Genomic DNA, 26,143 nt, shown 5'->3' with positions numbered 1-26,143 from the left:
TGAAAACTTGTACCAAAATCTCCAAAGTAGACCCCTGGCCCTTGCAGCATTCAAAATACAAACTGGAATCACTAAAATTAACATTATTGTCACAAAAACAAGTCTTTTTAAACATCCATAAACAATGAAGAAAGATGGAAAACAGTGAGTGCTAGATTCTGAATTCATTATTGCATTTTTATTTGTGACTACCTTCAGTGTTTAATTACATGTCATGTTACTGATTTCCTTGAACAGCACATCTGAGTATCTATTTAGCACGGAAAAGCCTAGAATACCAACATTTTCCTCCCATCACTGAAGCCACTACCTGTTGCCATCAAGCTACTTACTGTCTTAGCCATAACGCTTCCTAACACAATGTGTACTAAAACATAGTTGTGCAGAAATTTAGAGTGTATTTCCCATGTCATTAGTTTGACTGAAATCATTTAAAACACAGAAAGCCACGTTACAGAATGGGTTAAATGCTGCAGAATGAAGAAGCTGGAAGCCACAATCAAATGAAGCAGCAAGCCACATGTCCAGAAGTGCCTGTGGGCATGCTTTGTCTAAGACACATGCCATAGCAGAATAGCAATTTAGTACATATGCAAGATAACCACATACAGCTGAATCGTATCTTCGAATGACATAAGGGTTTCAATGCCTTTATCATCCTCACAGCACTAAATGCACCGGGTCTGTGGATATCCCTGTGAGAATGGGATTCTCACCATGTTGTTTCAGAAATGAAGTTTTGTCACACTTGTCTCAAGTAACAGCTTCATTACCCCCAGTGACACCATGGCATGCCATTGTGAAGATTTAAAATTCATAATCATGTAAGTGCAGTGGTGATACAAGCTGTCATGGCCAAAGGGACAGAAAGAAAATTTAGAGCACACTGCTGGGAAGAGCACAGGAAATAAAACCAAAATAGAACCTCCTACACTATATGTACTTAATGTACAGGGAATATGACACTGACAAGCAGCAAGGAGAGCACCACCAGATATTATTAGTTCATTATGACAACAGCATTTGGAAATACACTTTTCTAGAAGCTGTGATCCTTGTTTCTCAACTGAAAACTAGGCTGATTTCAGTGCCTTATCCTCCTCCAGTTTTGCTACAGTATATTTTACATAAAACCATGTGCTAGGCACTTCACATATAGGCCACGCAAATGGTGATGATGTGACATTGGGGGTGTGCAGTGTAAAATGTACAACCTAATGCAATGTACTAGAAAATTTAAAAAATGGAGGCATTGACAAAGGAGAAATACAGAAAGGTCTATTGATTTAACTCACATCAAACAATTGCCCAAAACATACCAGCACTATTTCAGATTCAGTCCTTACAGTAAATATGGATTCCTCCTGGAAGAGCAGGCAACTACGTAGTCTTAATTCTCTTGCATTCAGAGCACATTTAGGAATAAAGTTTTGCACGTGTCATTCTGACTTACTAGAGCATAATGATACATAATCCTGTAATATATGTACATGCCATCTATATATGGACACTAATTTTCCATTATAAGTGATGAAGGGGAGTATGTCTTACTATAGCTTACTAATATATAAAGGCAGCACTAATCTTATAAGAAAAAAAGACAATTACAAAATTAGTTCAGTAGTTCAGGTACACCTACAATGCTAAATAAGCAATGCTTCACTATGTCTGATCAAACTTACCATCCTGTAGGCTCAAAAGAAGCCTACACTTTTTTCCAGAATAATAAAAAAAAACCAAAACCAACCACATAAAAAACCCCCAAACATAAACAAATCACAGCTCCTCCTAAATTAAAGAAAATTAAAACTCTGCCTAATCTTTTATGTGTATGCCCCTATTCGCTGTATACAGACAGACACACCAGGGTACAACACAGACAGTACACCTGCAGTCACTGTTTTGTCACATCCCGCTTAATTGCGGCATGGAATCATGGAGTTGGAGCATTAACACACAGTACACCCAGGCAGACCTCCACCCCTTCTAAGGACAGGTCACTTCCACAGAGGTTCTCATCCTCTGGAGACACTCAGCTGCCAACTTCCATCACGCCAGGCACTCAGTAACATTTTCCTTGCTATTTATTTTTCTTCTGAGTGCAATATATTGGTAAAACCTACCCTTTATAAGGCTGTCAATGCCAGCTATAGGCAGCTATTGATTATTCTGCTAGAGTTGTGTCCCAGTAAAACACCATGCTACAACACTGAAGAAGTATTTAAAGACTGAACGTCCAACTATTTGCAAATTTCACTATATCAAAAAATATTACATAGACAATTTTCATTAATGTCACAACATTCAGTCAGGGAAAATAAACTTTCATCATATGATTCATGTGCCTAACAAAGAAAACAATCTGATGTGTCATCATCAGATCACTGTGAACATATACACATCGATTACTCTCTGAAACAAAAGTTGTGTGCTGAGCATTCTGGCTACTCAGCAGAGACGACATTTGCATGATGTGCTCACAAATTAGGACAAAGCCATTTGGAAAACAGACAACACTGTTACCCTGTGGCATCCCACAACAATGCATTCTGTTACCCTGCACCACGACAGTCACAGCTGCTGCCTCACCAGTCACTACCACGTCCTTCTACAGGCACACGAAACAAGATATGGGTTCTCAAGTTCAGCTGCAAAGTCCAACTTAAGAGAGAGGTCAAAGGTGGCTGACTAATCACCTCTGCACTCTTCCAGAAGGAACTGTTAATCCACAAGTAAAAAAGCAATGTCAAGGATGTATTAACACAAACTGGCTGAGCATCCTTAACAGACACATAGTGAGTACATGCCACAATGAAGATGTTCTCCACTAACCCGAAAAGCTTTTGGATCTCCTGGGTTGCTGAAGAAATGAAAAAGAGCAGTTTGTGGAGAAGGGTCTGACTTGTGTTCTCTCATACAAAAACTTCCGCCCTTAAAGATACATCATGACAAGCCATGCTAGGGCTCTAAATCTCCAGTTAATGTTACTGTCTACCTACTTCACTTTCCGCTTTACCACGACACTACAGGGCAAATCACACTTCACACCATCAATTTTTTATTTAGGATATCATTATGCAATCTTTTTACATATATCAAATCAATTTTCAGGGATAACTATATTCATTTAGGAAAAAAAAAAATCTAAAACATTTCACTAGAACATGGACTGCCTTCTAATAATATTTGATATTTTTTGACATTCATAATAACTCTCTTGTCGAGACTTGTATTTGTTGTATGCTTATTTACAGTCTTAAATGCTCTACATTTTGTTGTTTCACAAAAAAGTTTCTTAAATGTTTATCAACAGAACTACTTCCCAATTAAACTACCACAACGTTCCTGAGTATTAAATAATCTTCTTTCAAGGTTGGCAGATTTCATCCTGTTTACAACTAGTTGAATCAGTTATTCTCATACTGGAGAGAACACTAGATATAGTAAGTTGTTCTTACCAGAAATGAAGTGCAAGAAAATTAAAACCCAAGACAAAGTTTATCTCCCCAAACAGCATAACTAAGACCATAGCAATTATGAGGAAAAAGAGTATTTTGATAAGCATCTGTGAAAACATGTTGTCACAACATTTCTGTCTTAAAACAGAGCAAGAAAATACAGTAGACTTAAGTTCATACTGAAGAGTTTTCATCTCGAGAAAGTCATTATTTTTGTCTCAACTGCAAGTTAGAAAAAAACCAATTTTCCACCTTAATTAACAAAGTTTGAAAACCAACAAAGTACTATTTCTACTAAGCTGCAACTTGCTGTATTCAAAATGATGTTTTGCTTTGATAATTACATATTACTGCATCTTCTAGACATAATCCTTTCTCCTTGCCTTGTTCATTCAGTGTTTATACTCTCGGTACCTGCACAGAAACTCTTGCATACAACCCTGTTGGATCAAATTCATCTCATTGGATGGATCACAAGCTCATGTATCTACTGTTCCACGTGCTGGTATAAGTCTGTGAGTCTCGAAACAAGAAATGAATCAAATTATATTTACGGTCCAAACTTATCACCAAATATGGAAAAAAGCAAACAACCTGGAACTGAGATATTCCCCAAAAAAAGAGCATGACTTCAACTTTTTTGGCCTACAAAACCAACTACAAATGTTAGCCACAGAATACCATCAACACTGGGTTTGAAATCACCTAAAATCTTGGGACTCAGGGCCAATTCTGGATAATCAAAACAACTCGTAAGATTTCAATATCATTCTTTCTCCATACATCAGTGACTACAGGCAGAGAAAAATAACACTTACCTAAAACTCCTAAAATCATCTTAAAAGTCTATACTTTGTTAATTTTTAAACTGATTAAAAGCACTGAGCATAATAATTTAATTTGACATTTTTAGAAAGTCCCAATTTTAAACCCCTTTATCAACACAGGAACAGCAACTGGAAAATTGTTACGTAAAGGGGTTTGGGTGGAAAAGAGCAGCTCCAGCTTTGTTTACTAGTTTTAAGATATCAAGAATAGAAAGAGGAAAAGCTTCTTCATTTTGTATTATTTGAGGTGAATCCATTCGCTCAATAAAAAAAAAAAAAGATAGAGAAAGAAAAAAGTATCACAGGTCAAAAGAACAAAATGACACACAAAAATCCATTGCCAAACTGGCTGTCGGTTGGATGCACAAGAGTAATGCTAAACAACTGTGGTATGGAGACAAAATATGCTTTCTTTAAGACACTTTTACAATAAGTTATTTAAGCCTTGTGAACAGCCTTGCCTTGCACCCACCCCTCACACATTAATGAAAACAAAGGGGGCCCATTTACATTGTAACCCCGCAGTGGGGTTAAGCATGTGACCTTAAAGTATGGTGCTCTTGTGCTCAGTGGAAAGGTTCTTGACAATATAAACAAGAATTACTGCTGTTAGAGAAAGGGAAGACAATTAAAAACAATCTAGGATGCATGTTGTACAGCTGTTCAAGTTTCAGCTACGTCTGACCTCTAAAGATGCTACGGGTTTTACTTCAGAAATTTAAGCCATTTTAGTCTTATTAAAATAATCCTTCAACAAAAACGGAATTCATATGACAAACATGAGGTTTTATATGAGTAACACAATGAAAATTGTGTGTTGCTGGCAAAACATGCCATCACTGCAGTTAAAAAGGAGTTGTGGTCTGCACATCTCTTTCCAATACTTAAGCTCACCAACAGCTGAGCAAAAAAGAAATCTCTATGAAGAATGCTATGAAAATTTGCTGAGAAAAAAAAGCACTGTTCTTGAAACAAATGAGACTTTGACAGGTCAAATCACAGCCAAATCTGTTTGACAGACCTTTGTACCCAAGCAAAAAAAAAAACCAAAACAAAAAACCCCAACACAACAAAATGGGGTGATTTCAGCAAAACTCTGCAGGCACAGTGGCCCAAAATAGATCAAATTGCAGGACCAAGCAGCCACAACATTTTTTTAAGCTTAATTTTGGATACCATTGATTCCAAATGCAATAAAGACAGACTGCAATTACGGTCAGTAGTTTCTTTATACACATCTAAAAATTTTCTAATAACCGAGAAAATACTTAAGTTTTAAAGAGAAAATTATAGAACAATCTTTTTTTTCCCCATCAGTCACTAAAACTAATTGACCTAATATTGTCCCTAAAAAATAAGGTTACAGAAGAAAAACTTCTGAGAAAAAAAAAAACAAAAAATCTTGGCTAAGTTTCATAAAACCACAATTTTCCTGCCTGTTTGATCTTTGTACAGTCAGCATAAGCCACTGAAACTCCTCCACAAATGAAAGGCATTCATGGGAAGCCATCAGAAAGCACTGCTGGTCCTCTGGGACCCAGGACAATAAAAGAAAAGTTTGTGCCTGCCACGTGGGCCTACAATTCAGCTTAAATGAACAAACCATTGCAATATCCTTCAGCTTTGTGAAAGCGATACTTCCTACTTTTTTGGAAGAAAGGAAGTCATATATAAACAGAACAAAGGGAAGAGGCAACACAAGTAGAGCCTCTCATAATAAATATTACAGTGAAAGTTTTGCTCATCAAACCAAGATTAAAAACATATTTTAATCTCCCAAGTTTTATGCTTTTGATGTATGTTGAAGAGGAAAGCTTATATATTTTGTAAGATTTACAACATTTCTAGTGGGAATAGCTTCATATTTCAGTTTTCTCCCTGTTTCTAAAATTGAGAATGTATGGGGTTGATTCTATCCCTTAATGCTGTGTCATATCAAACACTACTTTAGAGAACAGAAGTTAGGATGTCCTTTGGACATTTTTTCCCCACAAATAGGCTAGTTTTCCACTGAACAAAGCACTGCAAAAATCACTACAGTGGTGTAATGGTAACCTATGTAACTATGAAATACTTCTTAAAATGCCAGCTTTTCTAGACCACAGAAAAGTTCAAACATTTGCACTAAACTCCATAGCATAGAGAACCACTAAACTGCATTTCCTTGTGGTGCTAAAATTAGGAAAGGTTATATAGTTTCAGTAGAAAGAGCAGTAATTTATTATCTGTAATTTCACCACTACATGCCCACAACAGCCTGATATAACACACGAAGCATTAATTTTCTTACTACACACAAAGCATAAACCTTATGCTTTATCCCTTTATAACATCTTCTGTTGAATTCTGCACGATTTTCTTGACCTCCCGTACAACTTTTCTGGGCAGCTTTTCTTGTTCTCTCTTGATGTAGCACCAACTGCTATGACAAAAGGACCTGCTCTTAAAAATCACATTTTCTTGCTCTAACACAGCTGCTCACTTCTACAACCTTACATGAGGGTAAAGCCAAAAACACTAATGGTCCCTCCAGATGGTGTGAGGCAAAATAGCTGAAAGTTTCACTGTAAGTAACAATGAAAGGGTGGGTGAGCCTCTGCCCCCTTTTGTATGTTGTACAACACGCTTTTTGCTTTGGTTTTATCTACCAGCCATTAACTTTGTGGGACATCATCAGAAATTTTCAAGTACAGTTTCACAAACACAGAAGTCAGAAGAGCAAATGTAAAAGTTGCTAGAACTGACATTTTGAACAACTATTACCATGAAGATGACTGTACTGGGTATTGGTAGACTTAGGTTAACAACACTTAAGGAAGACCTGTTGATTTCAGAGGACTATGAAATTAATACAAAACAGTGGATAAGTGAAGAAAACTCTACTCAGTAGACAGGTGTGCAGTTTAGGAGATGGGAAGGAGGAAAAGGTGAAGAGGTGACAAAATTTTTCCACAGCTGTGGTAGCCCCTGAGAGCTGACAAAGGCTCTCCTCTGTGTCATTTCAAAGGTACATGGACCACACAGCTATCTTTCCAGAAGTCAAATCCTTCCCATGTCTTTCCCAGCACACTCAATCAGTCCATTTGATTCCAAAGATATTTATGAGAGGTGCAGAAAATTGACCAGAGACAGTAACTTGCAGGTAAAGGAAAAAAGGAGAAGGCAGAGATTTCAGGGACAGCAAGAACCTATCACAGCAGATTGTCTTTCTTAAGGAAAATAAGTGAAATGGTGTAAGAGAAGGAAGTGTTATAGTACCAGAAAACTAATATAGATTTTAACTTAAGAACAGTCAAGAAGAGATTATTCCAGAACTGTTAGAAAAATTACAATAAAATTATAATTAGTGCTAAAGCTGGAATTACACCAAAGAAACTTCAAGGAGCCTGACAGGGAAGACAGGTGTCTTGTCAATAAATACTGTGCCAGAGGAAGGTTCAGGAACAAGTTCTGAAGTCACTTGCCCAAAGCAAATAGCGAGCAAATGAAAGTGTGAGGAATAATAGGATTCTTGTCTCCTACTCTCCATTTCCCTTCATGTTGCCATATGGTATCCATATCTGTGAGGATAAGCAGTACTTTGTACCCTGGTGTTTCAGTTTTCATGACACTTTACAAGTCTCATTGCTCATTTCACCACTTTCCACTAGCTACTCCTTAATGACACCCAGCCATTGCTTCCTTTGCTTTCCCATAAAAACAACATACTCAGGAAATAATGAATGTATATTTGTCTCTTTCAAGTAACTGCAGCTCCGTTTTAACCATTTACTTTGCAATAAACCTTTTAAAGAGAACTTTTTTATTCCCCCACAAGAAAAAAAAAAAACAACTGTCTGTATATCTTAAGGGTCACAATATACGAATTTTAAAAAAATACACAAATAACGTACCATAGCCCCACTCCTAAGCTACAACCTACATTAATTCTCCCACCTTGTCCAAAAAAGAAAAAAATAAATCACAATGGACGCAACAACTGAGCACTCCATAGCTCATTTTGACTCTTCAGCCCAAATAGAAATACCCAGGGACTGGTATAGTTCACGAAAAAAACTATCACATTGCTTCCCATGGCGAGTTGCTACAAAGCACACTTTGCTAGATGGAGTTACTTAAGAAGTTGCTGTGGAAACAAGAAAGAACTGGCTCAGAGAGGAGGGATGTGAGCTTATTAACAGCAGCATGTTCAAGTGCTCCAAGCCTCAACCCAGAGAGCCCCCTGAAAAGGCAGAGCTGTTCTGTCTCCTCTGACAAGCACAAACAATGGACTCAAAGCACTTGTCGAGACCGAGAGGGTTTGGTGAAGCTACAGGTAGAGCCCAAGGAGATGCCAGAAGGGACAATGAATCCTCCAGAACTACAAAAGTCAGGACTGTGCCTCAGAAAACAAGTAAAACAGCGATGAACGTGACTAAGAGTTACCTTTTGGCAGGGTAGTGTCTCTCATTCTTTCTTGGTGCTTAACCTGCTACATAGTCTCTATGAGAAAATTCTGCATTTTTCTGCATTATAATGGCCTCTGAAGCAGGTATCAAAACTTATGTTTGAGAAACAGAATTGTCTGCAGAAGACTCAATATTTTAAGATATTTTAAGGCAGGATAAGGCAAAGTTTTGGAAAACAGAGTACTGTTCATAATAAATTAGGAGAAAGAAAAGTCCTGGGAAATAGGAAATCTTGCACCTCTCCCCAAAGCCCAAATTTTCACAGAATTTTAAAATCTATTCCATTCACAGAGCATTGCAACTCTCTGGAAACTATCTTAAAGGCTAACTTTTCCCTGTGTTGAGAAAAGTGTTTGCAATGTATGCTACAAAATGGTCTAAGAATAATATTCTAAATTTTTCACCTTTATATGATAAATCTGAATACTAAGAATACATACAGAAATCCAAGTTAGACTGGTTTTTTTTTGACAATACAATAAAATTAATATAGCAGAGGGAAAAGATTAATCACTGTTTATAAGAATTCATTCACCCAGGGAATTTTTTCATCTGTCCTCTACTTAGCTAGACAGAAAATAGATTTTGCTGGCTATGTTTAATTTCCACAGCTGTCATTGTGATCTAAAACATTTATATTGGAGCAATCACATTTATCCTCAGGAAACTAGAACTGGAGTACCAGTTCAAACACTGTATAGGCTATCTGCTATCTTCTGACCCCAGTGGTGTCTTAGATTTAGAAGCCGTACTGTGCAAATAGGCAGTAAGATGTTTTTTTGATTAAAATATATTTGAAAAATGCAATTAATCAGCAAAAATGCAATGAAACAGCATAAGTTGACATGGTTTATATATGCTTATTGACTGGGTCAGTAATGTAAGGCAAAACGAAATACAACAGTAAAACGGAAACAGGATACAAATACTTAATATTTTTGATGTACATCTCCAAGCTTATTTTAAAGTAGCATACTTTGAATGTCTAGTAATGAATTAAATTGTATAACTTCTGATTATGGGAAGAGTCACCAAAAAAGAGCATCACAAGTAACCGGTTCATAGCATTACTTACGAGTCATGTTATTTACTTAAGTCCATTGTGCAAACTTTCAAATGATTGTTTTGAAAAAAGTATTACAGCACTTCTGCAAATATTCATGGTTCAACCCAAGAAAATAAATAGTTGTTTGTGACAAATATAAGAATAACCAAGGAGATTTCAGCAGACTTTGAAACAGGACTAATGTGATATATATTTGTACAGAAGATAACCTTCAATATAAAAACTGCCAAGTACACTCTTCTGGCTATACCAGCCAAATCAGCAAACAACTTGCTCCATCTTTCCTCAAGTAAATCTTAGTTACCAAGCTGGATCTTAATATTCTCATTAAAAGCATTAATAATTATATGCTCAAACTACACCTTCAGTTTTATGTTCTTTCAGTCTTTCTGGCTATCCCCCAATTTATTTCCTTCACCACTGCTTTTTTTTTTTTTTAGTTCTTAGTACTAAAAATGGATTTACACAAAACCAATAACAATTTTTCCTAAAAAACATATTCTGGTTTTAATCAGGCAGTTCATCACTTGGAATTTCACACATACACACTGCAGAGTTTCAGGCTGAATGTTTTGCTACCATAAGGCCATAATATAACAACTCCTTCAAGAAAGTTGATTCAGAAATATGTTAGCAGACAAAAAACTATTTTGACATATAAAGTGAAATTCTACATCCACACAGAAGTCATATTTTTAACTAGTTGCATCATTTTATATTAGTAGTTTACATATTTAATATTCCCAGAACCAGACCTTATTAAATGCTGCAGTCAACAAGTTTAACAGATGAAAATTCAGATCGTCATATTAATACCTTCAGTTCTTTTAATCCACAAATGCAAATCTGTCCCTCGCCCTTCCAAGATTCTTTATACTTCCATTATATTTATTCCCATTCCTCTCTCTTTTTAACCCTTCTCTCTATTTGCCATACTATCTGTCTTCTTACAATTGCTTCCTTTCCCTGTTATTCCCTCTTTTCTGCAACATATTTCCTCCCAATTTCTTGCACTGCTCACAAAACCGCTTTGGCCTTTAATTCTCCCTCCTACCGAACTCCTTCAAATGCTTTCATACATTTTGTGGTGCCAGACTACTCACAGTCTCTCTGTGGAAGTAGAAAAAAAAAAAAACCATATTTCTAAGCATAAATGAAACTATTAAAATATAAGTGAAACACTGAAGGAACAAAGAAAGAACAGAGTCAGTGTAGCACTCAGTATTTGTAAAAGAGAGCTAACCACAGGCCAGCAGCTGAATGGCAGTCAGCAGTTAAACAATCTTAAACAGAAAAATCATGTAGGAAGCCACAGTGCAGTATGCAGCGTTCCCCCTGGAGCACGTACAAGAAAAAAGTCCCCCTAAAATTTTAGCACGTCTGCTTTTTATCCCGCAACATAGAGACTACTAATCGCCCTCAGTGCCTGAGCTGGATTCCTCGCATGCTGGAGCAGAACAAATACTACTTTTTCACCTATCCGTCACACAAACATGAAAGATTATGACAAAAGCAAACCAGCACTAATCTCAGCACCTCACCGAGCTCAGAGCAAAACACCAGAGAGCAAGGCAGCACACACAGACGGTAAAACACAAGCACCAAATGAGTAGCTGGACAGGAGCAACTTGCCTCTGTGCTTCCACTTACAGAGCAGCCACGTTACCTGCTGTAGAGCAGTATTAAAACACCCGCAGATTTGCTACGCAGAGGAAGCGTTTAAGAATTATTAGAATACATTTCAATCTTCTGACAGATTGAAGGACTTCATCCAGCAGCTCAGGCATTAAGCCCATAGCTCATAACTGAGTTAAAACAGAGCTTTTACACATCAGTGAACTCAAGTTCCAGCTCTGCAAAATATACACTGTTAACACTTGGGTCTTCTACTCTGATGCTGCTCAGGAGCAGTTATGCAGCTATCAGAAAACATAGAAAGAGGTTTATCATATCTCTTTATAGCTTCCAAGGTTGGGATCATTTGAGCTAAGAACATACCACAATCTACAAGCTCAAAATGCTGACCCCACCAGATGAGTTGCTCTTCTTCAGTTTTTGGCTTCACATTAGCTTTTTCTTTACTCTTTGGCCACCTTCTCTGCAATATGCGAGCCCTAAACATTGCAGAGGGCTCCAGTGCATCAAAGTAATTCTCCTGTAACTCCCTTCCAGCAATTTCAGGTACTACCAGCGAGGTTTTGGAGTGGAAAACGCCAGCAAGGGAACTCTTGCAGGTTTTTCCATTATACCCAGACTTTTCCAGATTTGAAGGAGGTGGAACAACCACAGCACGAAAAAACCTCCAGGTGGAACATCTACCTGGAGCATTTGCAGTCAAGGAATATGTTCTGGTCACCTTTACAGGAGGCAGCAATGTCCATGTTACAGCACACTTTGGAAAACACTGGAAATTGCTGTAGGTCACCAGCAAGGCTTTGCAGTTGGATGCAGAAACTCAGAAAGCCTGGACACATAACTGAATTCTCTTGGAGCTGGGGAATGGTTACACAACCCCAACAGTGTGTGAAAAACAAAACAGCAAAAATCCTTTGCTGCTTCCCTCTCACCAGCTCCAGCCCTTTAAGGAACACAGATCAGAAAAACACAAAAACTCCATGGTAGAGAAAAGACTGAAATATTAGGGCATAGATAATTTCTGCACAGTGACAGTCTTTGAAACAACTGAAAGCTTTTAACATAGCTCCTCAATTCTGAAAAAACAGTAACTGGGATACAGCTGGCAGCAGGACAAGAATCTCTGCAGCACCTCCACATTACCTGAAATAACAGCCATATATATTTATACCTTATAAAGTGTGTGTTTATATGAATATATACACACCTTATATATATGCACACATAATTATAATCTTTAATAAGATTAAATTTCCAAGAAGGCTTAGAATGAGACACAAGTAGGTATCTACTCTTTCACAGGCTAAGTAGGGAATACTTACTTCCACTTGCTTTTGACTATGCTTCTTTTGGTTATGAGATTTTCATTATTTTTAGATGGAGGAGTTCTGGAGGGGCCATTCATTGCAAAGAGAACTTATGTTCTAAAGCCTACAGCTTCAACAGACTTGGGCCCCTAAGGAGGAAGCATACTCCTCTCCCCACTCCAAACAGTCTCAAAATAATATTCAGATAAAACAGACGATGAAAAAACCTTTAGGAAAAAAAATATCAAAGGAAGAAATACTGAAAAAAAAACCCAAAACAGCCTCAAATAAAAGAATGTACCTTTGACCTCTGGTAATTCAAATAGAGTGTTAATCACCAAAGGATTAACACCCTCTGTATTATAAATAACATAATCAGTCATCAGGAAATTATAACACCCCATATAATGAAGAAACACTGAAGTCTACAATGCCCAAGCAGTGGAATGAGAAGTACTAATATGAGAACCTAACATATTGTATCAGTTCAGTAAGATTCTGCAACTTCAAGCATTACAGAGAACAGCTCAGTGCTTAAACAGGCACATCTCTTTCCCTCTACGTGTACCCATGGCTCTAAGTACATATATATGTATATGTATGCGCCCATGTGCTATATAAATACACAAAAAATAATTCACACACCTAAACCATTATATGCATTTTTAAAATTGTTAAAAATCTCTGCATATATAATCTTCCTGATTTTTTTCGGAATAATTTTATGTTTATTGAATTAAGAGCAAACACTTTCCAATATACTTAAAGCAGCTTTCTACATTCAACATAATTACTTTTTGCTTAAACAAAGACTATTTCTCCCTTATTTGGTTCTGTATTATAACCCAGTACCATATTAAATGTAGTAGTATTACTTCACAGAGGCATCAATGAAGAGAATTCTATCGAAACACTACTTTTTTAAAGGGATGGAAAAAACCAAATCAAAGAAATTGCTATGCACAATATTCAGCTTTGAAGGAGACACACAACTATCTCACCTCCTGCCATCTTCCTCATAACCACTTCCCCCCTTGCAAAGCTTCTCCATCCGATTTTCTCTCAAACCACACCATTCCTTTTTGACTGAGAGCCTTTGCCATCCTTTCCTACTCTTTCTCAATCTCCAAAGCTTTTCCTGCCAAGCTTGTTTTCTATTCCCACTGTACCCAAAGGTTCTATTCCACATACACACCCAGTTTCAAGTTTTCCAACCACTACCACATTCTCTCCAAACTCCTGTACCACGAGCCCTTACTCACCTTGCTTTTAGTCCTGTTATTCCACCAGCAGAACAGCTCCTAACCCTCCTTCCATGTTTTCACTGGCTACTGGCACCTGCTGCCACTCTCCCCATGGCCAACTGCAACCTGCATTCTGCTGCCCTGCCTGCTTTTTATCCCCACCCCTTACTCCTTCAAACACCTGGAGAGGTAACTAAATAAGTAAACATCAAGAAGCCAGATGAAGCAAATGAGATGGGAATTAGAACTTGCTCAGCACTTATTGTTTCCAGCTGTGTCTGTGCCCTGGTAATCAATCTCATCCTCTCCCCTCCCAGACAGGAGGGTTCCACAAGGACCAGGATCCCAACATTTCCTCAAGAGGAAAACCAGACCTTTTCCTTAATGTGGTGTACCTCATGAAGAATATAAAGAACAACTCATCTCAAAAAAGAACAACTGAGTTCAAATTAGTTTCTTTTGTAATAATATTTTCTGCTGAGACCCAGAGATCAGGGGAGAAAAGATCCATATCCTCAAAACCACACCATGTTCTATAAGAATGCAGCGTCACAGAATCTGATGACCCATCTGGGAGCAGGCAAGGCAAGGTTGGGATGAACACGGACAGCTCTTCACATGTATAAAAATATTAAAATTAGATGGGGAAAAAAAAGAAGAGTAGATTTTCTCAGTTTGAGAAGCCTTTACAACCTAAACTGCACTAGAGTTTTTCCTTTAAATTTTCAGTAAAAAGGACAAACTTCCTTTAATACTTCTTTAACACTTTACTTCTTCCCACTGCAGAGTAACAAGCAAATTTCGTCTTTTTCAAGCCCACTATAAAATCCCACAGAATTTCTCCAACCTTGTGTCATTTCATAACTACAAAATACAGTTTCTAAATGAAATACACTTTTAAACTGTACCATGAGAAAAAGCACAGCTTAATTAAGTTAACTAAGCTGATTAAGCCATGCTCTTTCACCTATTACAGGAAGTATTTAGCCCTGGAGCCATCCTAAAGGCACCTCACACAGTGTATGACATGTTTTCCAGAGATACTGTATATATTTAGTCACTGTGGAAGGGGAAAAAGCAAACACCCTATATGTCAGCATGCCAACAAAAGAACAGAAGAAGCATCAGCTGATAAAGCAGCTGTTTACATCTCATTCTTGTCTGGAAGGTAGGTATTACATTACAAGGGAACAGACAAAGTTAAGAGAACAGTACCCCACCACCTCAGATCTCATTGGTATAAAATAAATCAAGTAGAAACATTCTCTTCAAAAATCCTGATCAGTGTCAATCTTGACATTATCACTGGCATCTTTGTATGTTTAGAAACAACTTGGACAAGTGAATTGAAAATTGAATAGATTACAGCAGCTTTATTTTAAAACAATTAAGAATAATCTTTGTCCTTTGTTGCATTTAAATGAGTTTGTACCATTAAAAGAATTCTCTAAATTTTTCAACTGTTTGAAAATGTATAAAAGCAATTTCTAAAATAAAGACACAGCTAAATAGCAGTATTCTTATCTTGGCTTTTGCTGGTACAAGGCTGCTGCTCTGTGTCTCATGAAGATTTCTGGCAGAGTGAGAAAACCTGGTCAGTATCAGAGTCTTTCCTGGGACCTGTCTGAAGTGTCGACAAGCAGCTAAGCTGAATATTAATACACTCTCCATCATCAAAAGCTGTTGCATACCCAAAGGATGAAAAATATTTTAATCAGCTTTCAGCTTGTCTAGCAGAAGTCAGTTTATTCCTCTGGGATTATACATCTATGTGCTCAATTTTTGTCTTCATGCTCTCTCTCCACATATATTACTTTTGAAACTAGCAGCAAAGACCCTAAATCTGCTGTTTTGTTGGGAAAAGCCAGCTAATGCTGTGATTCAATTATAGTATTTTACATTTAAGAAGAAAATGTAAAAGATGAAAAGCAAAAAAAAAAAGTTGAGAAAACAGTCCTGTTATCAAGTTGTTTGACAGTAGGATTTTTTATATAAACCAGTGGGACTTCTTTGTTTTTTTCAGTATTTTTTCAAATTTTAAAGAGTTTTCAAGACTGGTTCCTCTGTTGTCTTACCCATCTTTTCTCCTCCCCAGTAGATTCCTAATTATTGATACTGCAAATTCACAATTCCTTTAGCATAACAACCCCCAGTGAAACTGACCCATGAATGTATAAATGTTTTATAAAATTGTGTATCAAGTATATCCTACATGAAAACCAACAAAAGATCAGTAAGGGAAAAAATGGTTTGAAGAGCCTTGACTGTACAATTGTACCTGCCTGGCAACCTCTCCTTTCTCTATTGTCATTCCTCTGAGAGACAATGCCAGTCCCTGTAAGGTTGCATTGATGAACACACTAACTACAGAAGACTTTTTAAAGTCTTATTATATTATTATTATAAAAAATATTATAAAAAGTCTTATTATTATACTAATAATCCTAATTCTGTATATTTTGAAGCCTTTCAGAGGCATCATAAGATTTCAGACTAAGACCCAGACAGGACTTGTACTGGCTTTTGCATTGAGCATCTACATAAATGCAATACAGAACTAATTTCATCTTACCTCATCCCTGCTTCCTGGGGGAAAAATGTATTACCATTGGACATGCAACACCATGGTGCTCTTTCCTCTTCCCCATAAGAAAAGACAGAAATGTAAGGCTCTGCTGCTGAAAGACTTGCAGATACTTTATTATATCAAGGAAGTCTGGAAAGTACAACCTTTGTGTACTTCGATACTACACAGCATCAGCATAAATTGGTTTGTACAGGCTAATCTTAAAATAATTTCTATCATCCATCAGCAACACAACCAATCATTAGTTTTGAGCAAGGGAGTGAATTTTGTGGTCCTATTACTGCAAATGATTTTTCATGAAATGGAAGCATGACATTGGACAGAATATGACACCAAAAGGATGACAATGAGTTAACTTACTCTGACGTGTGTCTGAATTACAAAAAAAAACCTCTTATAATTCAGTTATCCAAGCTGAGACCCACCACAACATCACAAAACAATTGACCTTCTAGCTAGCTGGTGAGGCTTTAATCCATTAGCATGTAGGACACAGCTTGAAGATAGAGCTAAAATATAATTATTAGCAGTGTATATATACATACATACACACACACACACACATAAAAATAATCACTTCAGTTTATTACACAGTTATATTGATCCCTAGGCAGCTAGACAACATTAACTGATGCACTGTTCCCACCTATTAACAGTGCACTTTGCAGAACACTGTATGCTAAGCACGAAGTTGGATTCATCTTGAGCACAGCTCCACTGATGCCGTTCCTATTCACCAGCAACAATCTGGCCTGTTCTCGCCATTCCCTTAATTGTTTTACTACATTACAGAAATTCAAAATGAGTCCTATGAAAAGAAATGCCAGTAGTCTAATTGTGATAAACAATCATATTGTTTTACAAGAATAATTTAGATTTGTTACACTTAAACTTTATATCACTGCCTCTGCTGTGAGAATTTAATATAGACTACAAATTCACTAGCAGTCCAAGGAAAACTGCCAAAATCTGATGTTCATTTGTGACATTTGAGGAAGCCAGTAATTATCTTTCTACTGCAGAATAGTAAACATTATATTATATCTACAGCTTCAGGATTATTAAGCAGAAGCATGTGTAGTGACAAACGGAAAATGCAAAAAAGATTCACACAAAAGAACTAGACCTGGGAACTGCCAGGAGACAATCTAGGTCAGCCAAAACACAGTAAGCTCTTGCTGTTGTTCTTAAAAAGATACAACTTTCCCATCTGAAAAGAAAAAAAAAAAATCTTATATGTAGCCCAAATTCTACAATTTCCAGTCATGGGTGGGAGAGGCAGAAATCTGTTGGGTTCCTTCAAACACAGGATGTTCTCTCCCTAGGACATAGCCAGTAGTTTTTGAAAACCACACCTAAGTTACTTGCAAAAGTTAAACAGAGGGTCAGTGAAAGAATTAGCACGTAATCCATCAGAGCACAATGCTCTCCATGGCAAGTTCTGAAGCCAAGTTTTATTTCTCTATGTTCAAAATGAAAGCTGCAGTAATGTTAAAGAACACACTGCAAAAACTCTACTCGCCCGTGATCTTGTTAGGAATTAGAAGGACTGATGATCAGATAGGAAAGAAAAGGCATCAGTGCAGCAACAGCAGCTTTTCAGAAGACATCACCTCCTTTGCCTACCAAAGCTATTTGGAAAATGAAACAGCTGTATTCTATTTTACAGTGGTTACAGAGCCACTAAAATACGGATAGCAATAAAACCATGTTTAGCAACACTAGCTATACTAAAAAAAAATAAAAATTACAGCAATGTAGATAGTGACATTTTAGTCATACTGCCATTTGCTTTCACTTTCATTAAAAATTACAACTTCCCCTAGTTTATAGCAATCATGGTACAAATTCTTCCTGCCAAACCACTGTAATACACAGTTTTAATATCAAACCATATTTTTTTTTTCTGTGTAGCATGTCCATAAACATATGTACACACATAGAAATCAATAAACTCTATATCTAATCACTTCTATGATTGCATAAGTAAGAACTAGAAATAATTTTAAATACTGGTAATAATTGGTAATAAGAATAATTTATATATAACATATACACAAATTCTAAAAATAGATTAATTTCTTTTCAAGAAATGTTATACTTAATGTTCAAATACGGCCTTTCATTCCATTTTTCTACTAGGAAACAGATTTCTAAGAATACAGAATCATATCACAGATTGGCCTGGGTTGGAAGGTACCTTAAAGATCATCTTGTTTCAGTCCCCTGCCATGGGCAGGGACACTTTCTACTAGACCAGGCTGCCCAGAGCTCCATCCAACCTGGCTTTGCAAAGAATAATTAGACCAGTAAAATGACAGCACAATACTACTATGTCATTATTTCCACAGCAATTAATAAGCCTTGATAAACATACCATTGATACAAAGGTCTTTTGTTATTCTAGTGTATGTCCACCCAAGGCTCTGGGGGAACAATGGTGGAAACAGCACAGTTTTATACAATCTCCACTAGCCCCACCACATGGATTCAGCTTTCACTGAAACCCATCCACATAGTTCCCATCAACAATAAAAGGGCAGCAAAACCAGGTTCTAAAATATCCTTCCAGGGTTGACACTGGATTCACAAGGATGCAGCAGGAACCATGATCTCAGGTTTTCTCTCCCTGCCAGACCCTGGGCGACTGCAGAACTGCCAAATGTAGTCCAATGCTCTCTAAACTCCTTTTCTATATTTCTCCTGCTGCACAAAACTGCAAGCAGTTGCCCCCAGTGCTCATACCCTATAAATGCCGTTTCACTAAACATAAGTGTATATGAATCAGAAGTTACATAAAGAAGTTAATTAGAAGATCATTGTGGTTAAAATCCCCAATATGGTTGAGTATGTATTTGTGTGTAAAGCATGCACATACACATACAGTCACACTATACATCAGCTCTAGTGGTCGATCCACTATGGAAAAACTTCCAACAAATGATGGAGAATCCTGTTTAAGCCACACTGCTCAGCTCAGACACAGAGATCCATTTACACAATTCAGATACAAGATTGTGGAGTAACCAACGTGCACAGCTTTGATTTCTGCTGATCATGGTTTATGCATTTATGCCTTAAATACTAATACAGAGCTCATCACATTTTACATGTATTTACTACACACAATTGTATACATCCAAGAGTACAAAAATACAGTGAAGACAACAGAAAGAAGCCCTGTTACAGTAAGAAGCACAAGGCAATGGAATTCTAGCTATCCGAAACTGAAGCCCACCAAGATCCAATTGCGTGCACAAGAACACCTACAAATGTCAGACTTGTAACTCAAAGGCAAATCCACCTGGAAAGCAAGCCAGAAGCAGGACAGCACGCCCAGCCCTTGCCCCATCTGGTGCAGGCACACGACAGGCACAACTGCACAACCCACCCACGGCCCCCCCATTTGTGCTGCCAGGACAGAAACTGTCCCAAACTTTCCCTGGCTTATGCCAATTTATATTATAACCTTAATGTTTTCAATGTGATTTTCCCAGTATGCTGCACGAGTGGGAAGACTGCCCTTTGAACAATTCCAGTTTATAACAGAAATGCTACAGTGGTTCATATCAACGCAGCTTAGATCTCAACCAGCTCACATAAGGGTTAAAAACAGAAAGTACTATCCACTGGTTTGCTCTGATGTTCCTGTAGATATTGTCACTGGATGTATCCTCAGAAGAATTCTATTCAACACCTCTGTCTTTAAGTACAAAGCTGTAGGCTGTAGCAGCTTTAGGAAACATAAGTATCCTTTTTTCTGCTGCACAGTATCTGTGTGTGAAATTCTCTAAAGGGGTTTAAGTATTTACCCTGAACACTATCAGACAGTTTCTAAAATTTTCCTTATCCTGTTGCAGAAACACTTCAAAGAGAATCATAAACACAGTCTTTTGTGCTTTCAGCACACACGTTGTTTTGGAAGCTTAAGTCTGAATTCCCTCAGAATTGTAAATAATTTTTTTCTGAAAGATGTGCAATATAACTTTTTTTTTTCTTTCTACAGATTGTCAGTGATTCTACTACACACAATGCTGAATCCTTTCCCCTATTTGTGACAGCTAAAAATATTGGGGTCAAGGAAATTAGTGCCAGAAAAAGAAAAAAAAGGAAAAATAAGTCTTCAGGATCAGGTTTCGTTGTTGTTGTTGTTAAAGATAAAAGGTACATTTCCAGAAACATCTGACTCCCAGTGCTCACAAAATATAACCTGCCAAAATACATTTATTTAAAGGATCTGGCCTAAACAGATAAGGAGAGCCCCAAAAGACAAGAAATATGGCTAAAATTTGGGTCTTTGAGCTGCCATGTTGTACCTACATTTCACAGTTCATTAGGCAAATACGATATTGCCACATGGCCCTCCAATAAAGTGTGACACTGCAATATCTAAGTACAATGGGAAAACTAAAAGACAAATTAAAATAATACCTCAGAGTTCCTCGAATTTTGGCTGACAAGGTCAAACCAATTGAAATGTCAGTTAAGTAGCTATGCATTTTCTGAAAGAAGCTAAACAATCAACCAGCCTGTTTGTGATCCCATTATCTATTTTTTTTTTAAATAATTGGTTAGTTGTTTAAAGTGCCAAAGTCTACAAAAGCTGGGAGAATTCCTTGTAAAAGCATATTTTGTCTTAAAGCTTTTCATGGTTATTCGGGAACTGAAATACTTTCGATTTAAATACATATTTAAACCCTTGCTTTAATTTGGAAAAAAAAATGGCTCTGGGCTGAGATTTTGTAGCTCAAGTTTCAGCCTAGACTCAATTCTAACTGTCAGGCTGTAAGCCCCTGACAATAGTGGCTTACAGCTGAAACTATGACATACTTCATATGTAGCAATAGTAGCAAATAATAAAATAGTACTCAAAAAGGAAAGAAAAATAATTTCACAAGAAAACAGCTTTGCTGTCTGATTGCAATTCAGTTGTATAAAGTGATGAAAGCATGTTGTTGAGAATAACAGTAGTAATAACATGAATAAATATAGTTCTTAAAAAAGTTTTACAAATCAAGGTGAAAGTTGTGCAGAAAGACACCAGTTTGCATAAAATGCCACCTTGGTCGTTGTCACTACACAGAATGTAGATGCTTCTGCTTTTACACTACATTTACAAATTAAAAGGTGTGTTGCATTTCATTATCATCAGCTCTATTTTAAGATGCCGGAAAGTGAAACAAATGGTGTAACAATTTCTTGTGTTTCAGTTATACCATTAAGAAATCACTACCTTGAGATCTATGTTTCATTCCTTTAAGTAGACCTTCTACTGTAGGCAAACAGTTGTGCTGTTACATGTAACTCAAAATCACTCCTGCTTTTCTCTGCATTTCAGTTCTACAATTTTTTTTTGTCTTGCCAAATTCTTGCATAAATAGGTGGGATTAAATGGAGCCTAGCCTACCTAGCATAATTATATATGTTGTGATTTTATACTGCAATGAAACTGATACATTTTAATAATGCCAGTCTTGGCTCTTACCCACTAAAGTCAATAAAGGTTATTAAGGCCAACTGCCATATAAATACATTGCTACGTTGCTAAATGGACTGTCAAAGCAGGAAATACAATTCACACCATATAGCACTGCAAGGGTCCTTTTTTTTTTAAGGAATACTAGATTTGTTAAAAAAAGCCTTTAAAAATTCAATATGTAAGTAGTGTAACCATATACGTTTACTTTTCATTCCACAAACAAAAACCATTTCACTGATTTACATTTTACTTTTCTAACAGGAATCAACCGAAAACAAAATAAACAAACAAAAAGACTGTAGGACTTCTGCAGTTCTTACAGATATGGTATGGTGGTTAAAGATTTTCATAGCTAAAATAAATGTCAGATTGCAAGGTTTGCATGATATCAGACCCTGAGAGACAAATTGTCTCTCCACTGAATCTCAGAACAGCTACAGCAAGAGTTGCTCACATCACATGAGATTTCAGCTTTTCAGACTTCTCTTTACCCAGAAAGCAAAGCTTGTACAGTCTTTTTTTCAAATGGTAACTCTCCCTTTGAATTCAGCAAGCATTTATCCTGATGTTGCAGGTGATAATGTGTTAATCTTGGATGACTTTTAAAAAAACCCTCTCAAACATATGAATAGCCTTCATATTTTCAAGGGAAGGGGGGGAAAAAAAAAAGAGAAGATTGGTTAAACTGCTTTGGATTTAATGGCTCATAAATTCATGAGGTAATATTGTGGGAAATGTGATGTTTTATCAGAATGTCATTCAAATGAAAGGTTTAACATTTACATCACAAGAGTGAGCTCTAAGTAAAACTATCCTCAGGGAAAGAAATGCCAGGAATAAACATTATGATAAAATTGTGTGCTTGCTATAATGTACAAAAATATTAAATAAAGCCCACAGGTCTGAAGACACTGGGCTAAACTTCCTGCAATATCATATTCTGATGTGACAGAGGAGTAATTACAATTAACAGCATCAGAGATAATTTTGGAAACTTTCTTTCCTTCTTTATAGCTGCTTTACTAAACAAGGGGGAAAACTAAAAAAAAGGCATACTGGGACCCCAAGACTGAATTTTGTATCACTCTAGACACACATATAAGAAAATTAAGTTAAGAATTGTTCAGCTCGCACACAAAAGAAAAATAGAGTGCTTAAATATTTTCTTTTAAGAAATAATTCCTTTTAACCAGAAAACTTCTTCCAAAGCTAGATCAACAATTCTAAGACATTTTTACTTTTAGCATATTACGTGATTCATTTTTTTTAACAATCATCCAGCTAAAATTATAAATTTGGAGAAAAAACATCAACTGCAGACGACTGGGTACCTTCAAAAATACCCTTTTGATTTAACTTAGCTGTGGAAGCTAAGCATGCACCAAAACACTGCACTTTTTATGTTAAATTGCTGTTGAATTTGTTAACCCGCAATTGATTTCCTGTGTTATGGAATCTTAGAGATTACAGCTAACTTGAAGCAACAGGGATAATTCTTGATGTTAATGCCACATTTCGATGTATTTTTATTCAGGCTGTTCCTGCTGCTGCATTGAAACTGCGGCTCAACATTGTCCCCTACTGTCACCTTGTGGAACACCACAGGACAAAATGTAGGTTAAATCCAGAAAAACCCACCCCATCTCCAAGTCCCAAATACAGTAAGCATCAAATTTACTTAGAGACTCAACAAAACAGACATTCTCAATTAACATTCTCTTCTGTCTCCTTCAATAGCTAAAATTAATTGTGAGTAATATGTTATAAGTCATAAAACATTAAAGCAATTTTTAAAATTTAAATTAGAAGCAGCTTCTGTTTTGGCCCAACCTTCAGTTTGCTGATAAATATCATCCTGAGGCCTGTTGAAAGGAGATACACTGACGCCACCATGTTTCTAATTAGAGACACCTGGCAATGTCACACCAATTGCAGAAAACCTAACCCTTGAGAGCTCCAGAGTTTGCTGTTTTTCCATGTTCTCAACACACAACGCATATAAAATATCAAACATTCTTGTCTCTACCTCATCTAAGCCTGTGTTACAAGTGAGTAAGTTGTCATTTGAAAGAAAAACAAACCAAAATATTTTTTCAAATTAGAAAGGTCATTCAAGGCTGTGAGCACAAAAGAACACAAAAATGAGGGGGAAAAAACCTACATAAACAAGTTATAAATACTTTTTCTCCTTTTGTAGGAAAATTCAGTGTTCACTGATTCCCTGTGACAACTGATTTCACAATTGAAAGTTCCACTTTTCCAGACATTTTTCCACATCTGGAACGTGCCACTGCTGGAGAAGCTTACAATACATTTGAGCAGCTTAGTGAGTCACAACATTTCCCTTGAGACTCAAGATTATGTTCTTGTTGCACCACATCTCCAGAGATTCAAACACACCCCTGCTTGGCATCCTCAGCAATATTACAAACTTTTCCAAGACCACTGCAGGCAAATTGAGCCTTTATGCTGTGACCAGCAGAAGTGATTGAGAAGCAACTTCCTGACAAAAACATGGAGATGAGCAGGAGACATCTGCCCATATAGCTCCTTCTGAGCACAAATCCAGCAGCAGACAACTGCTCCCAGAACTCTGACAGCACAGTGTCCCAACTGAATCTCCACCTAGACAGCAGCAGCAGCTGTCCAAACAGGCAATGTTGGCACAGAGTCCCTGTTCAAGGAAAGCAGGATGTACATTCAAGTACACAGGAACCATTATTACAATTGTTCTTAAAACTACTTTCCTCTTGTTGGTTCTAGCTGTGGGGTAAGTGTGCAGGTACAGACCTCCAGATGAACAATCCTGTTCTTAACTTTCCTCTGATGCATTTGCCATTGTTGTCATTGGCAGAGTTGTCTATCTGGGTGTCACACAAAGTAGACAATGCAGTTTCACGTACCAATTTGTGTGATGCAATATATGACTGTCAGCTTATGAGACTGTCAAACCTTAAAAACAAGTAAAGTCAGGAAACAACTAAAATCTTGGGGGGCTGGATTTGATTTTGTTCACATTTTTTCTGGCTACTGGGGCATAAAAGTGAGAGGAGACAGTATAAGGCTGACAGTGATTCTGTTTCTCATATGTTCTGAATAAAATTTAAAACCCGTTACTACAGTACAATTAAAAACATAATTGTGAGTGCTCTCAGAATTAAGCCCTAGAGGCTTTAGACTTAAAACTAGTACTTACCATAATCTCCATTTTTCTCCAAAATTCTTCCAATTTAGCCATAGGCTTAAGCCACCAATCAGTGCACTTCAAATACCTCTTGCCTTGGAACCAAAACTGCCTAAGCCACTCAAATTCAACCTGCAAGATAAAAACATATGGCAGCATAAACATCTACGTTCATGATCTGAGGCAGGAATGGGGTAGTGCATGAATCCAGCTCTACCTGAACAATCCCATAGAAAAGGAAACAGTCACCAAAGTACTCATTTCTAAACACATCCTTACACCCAGCTGTTTGTTCTACTTCTATTCCAATGTCAATTTGTGACCTGAGCTACTCTCTTCAAACCCAGAGAACTGCAAACCCCAACTTTTTTTTTTTTTCACATGTACATGTACAACAAACATTCAGGTTTCCTCACAATTCAGTCGAATAGGTACCAACTCTGGGTCATTGTGATTAATACTGGGTATATCAAAATGTTTCCCTCATAGAAGACTGAAAAAACTTGCAGTGATAACATTGCTAGAATGCAGCCCAGTCAATTGCTATGGAACAAGAGGGTGGCACTACAAGGAATCACAGTCTTTCATCCTTTACCAAACAGCCCATTTACCAGAGAAGACACTTTTCTTTAATAGTAATCCGTAGTTCTGGCCTTTAGAATTCTATATATATCTTTGTTGTGGTAGTTATGTTTCACACTAAGTTCAAAGATACTTTAATCATTATTTGTACCACAAAGGAGATTTGTTCATCCCTGCTCAATTCCAAAGATGCAAATAAATACAACTTACCAAGGTGAAAGAATAAAGAAAAGTGGCCAAAGCTGTCACCTAAGACTTCCTTTCCTGCAGGGGTGAACTGAACTGCTATAGAAATCTTAAAGTATCCCCGTTAACATTAACTAAAG

At 37.0% G+C, this 26,143-nt stretch overlaps 1 protein-coding gene across 1 annotated transcript in view; it reads right to left on the bottom strand.

Annotated features, from left to right (window-relative positions):
• FTO (FTO alpha-ketoglutarate dependent dioxygenase) overlaps nt 1-26,143 on the bottom strand; it is a 195,318-nt gene that overhangs the window by 136,398 nt on the left and 32,777 nt on the right. The window contains exon 7 of the mRNA XM_018085057.3: nt 25,248-25,367. Within this exon, the coding sequence (XP_017940546.2) occupies nt 25,248-25,367 (120 nt within the window). The remainder of the gene's footprint in view (nt 1-25,247; nt 25,368-26,143) is intronic.

The sequence above is a fragment of the Manacus vitellinus genome, unplaced genomic scaffold (genome assembly GCF_001715985.3).
Source record: "Manacus vitellinus isolate BGI_N305 unplaced genomic scaffold, ASM171598v3 scaffold_10_pilon, whole genome shotgun sequence".
Lineage (NCBI taxonomy): Eukaryota > Metazoa > Chordata > Aves > Passeriformes > Pipridae > Manacus > Manacus vitellinus.
Note: the sequence above shows the minus strand (reverse complement) of the source record. Positions and strands in the feature narration are given on the sequence as shown.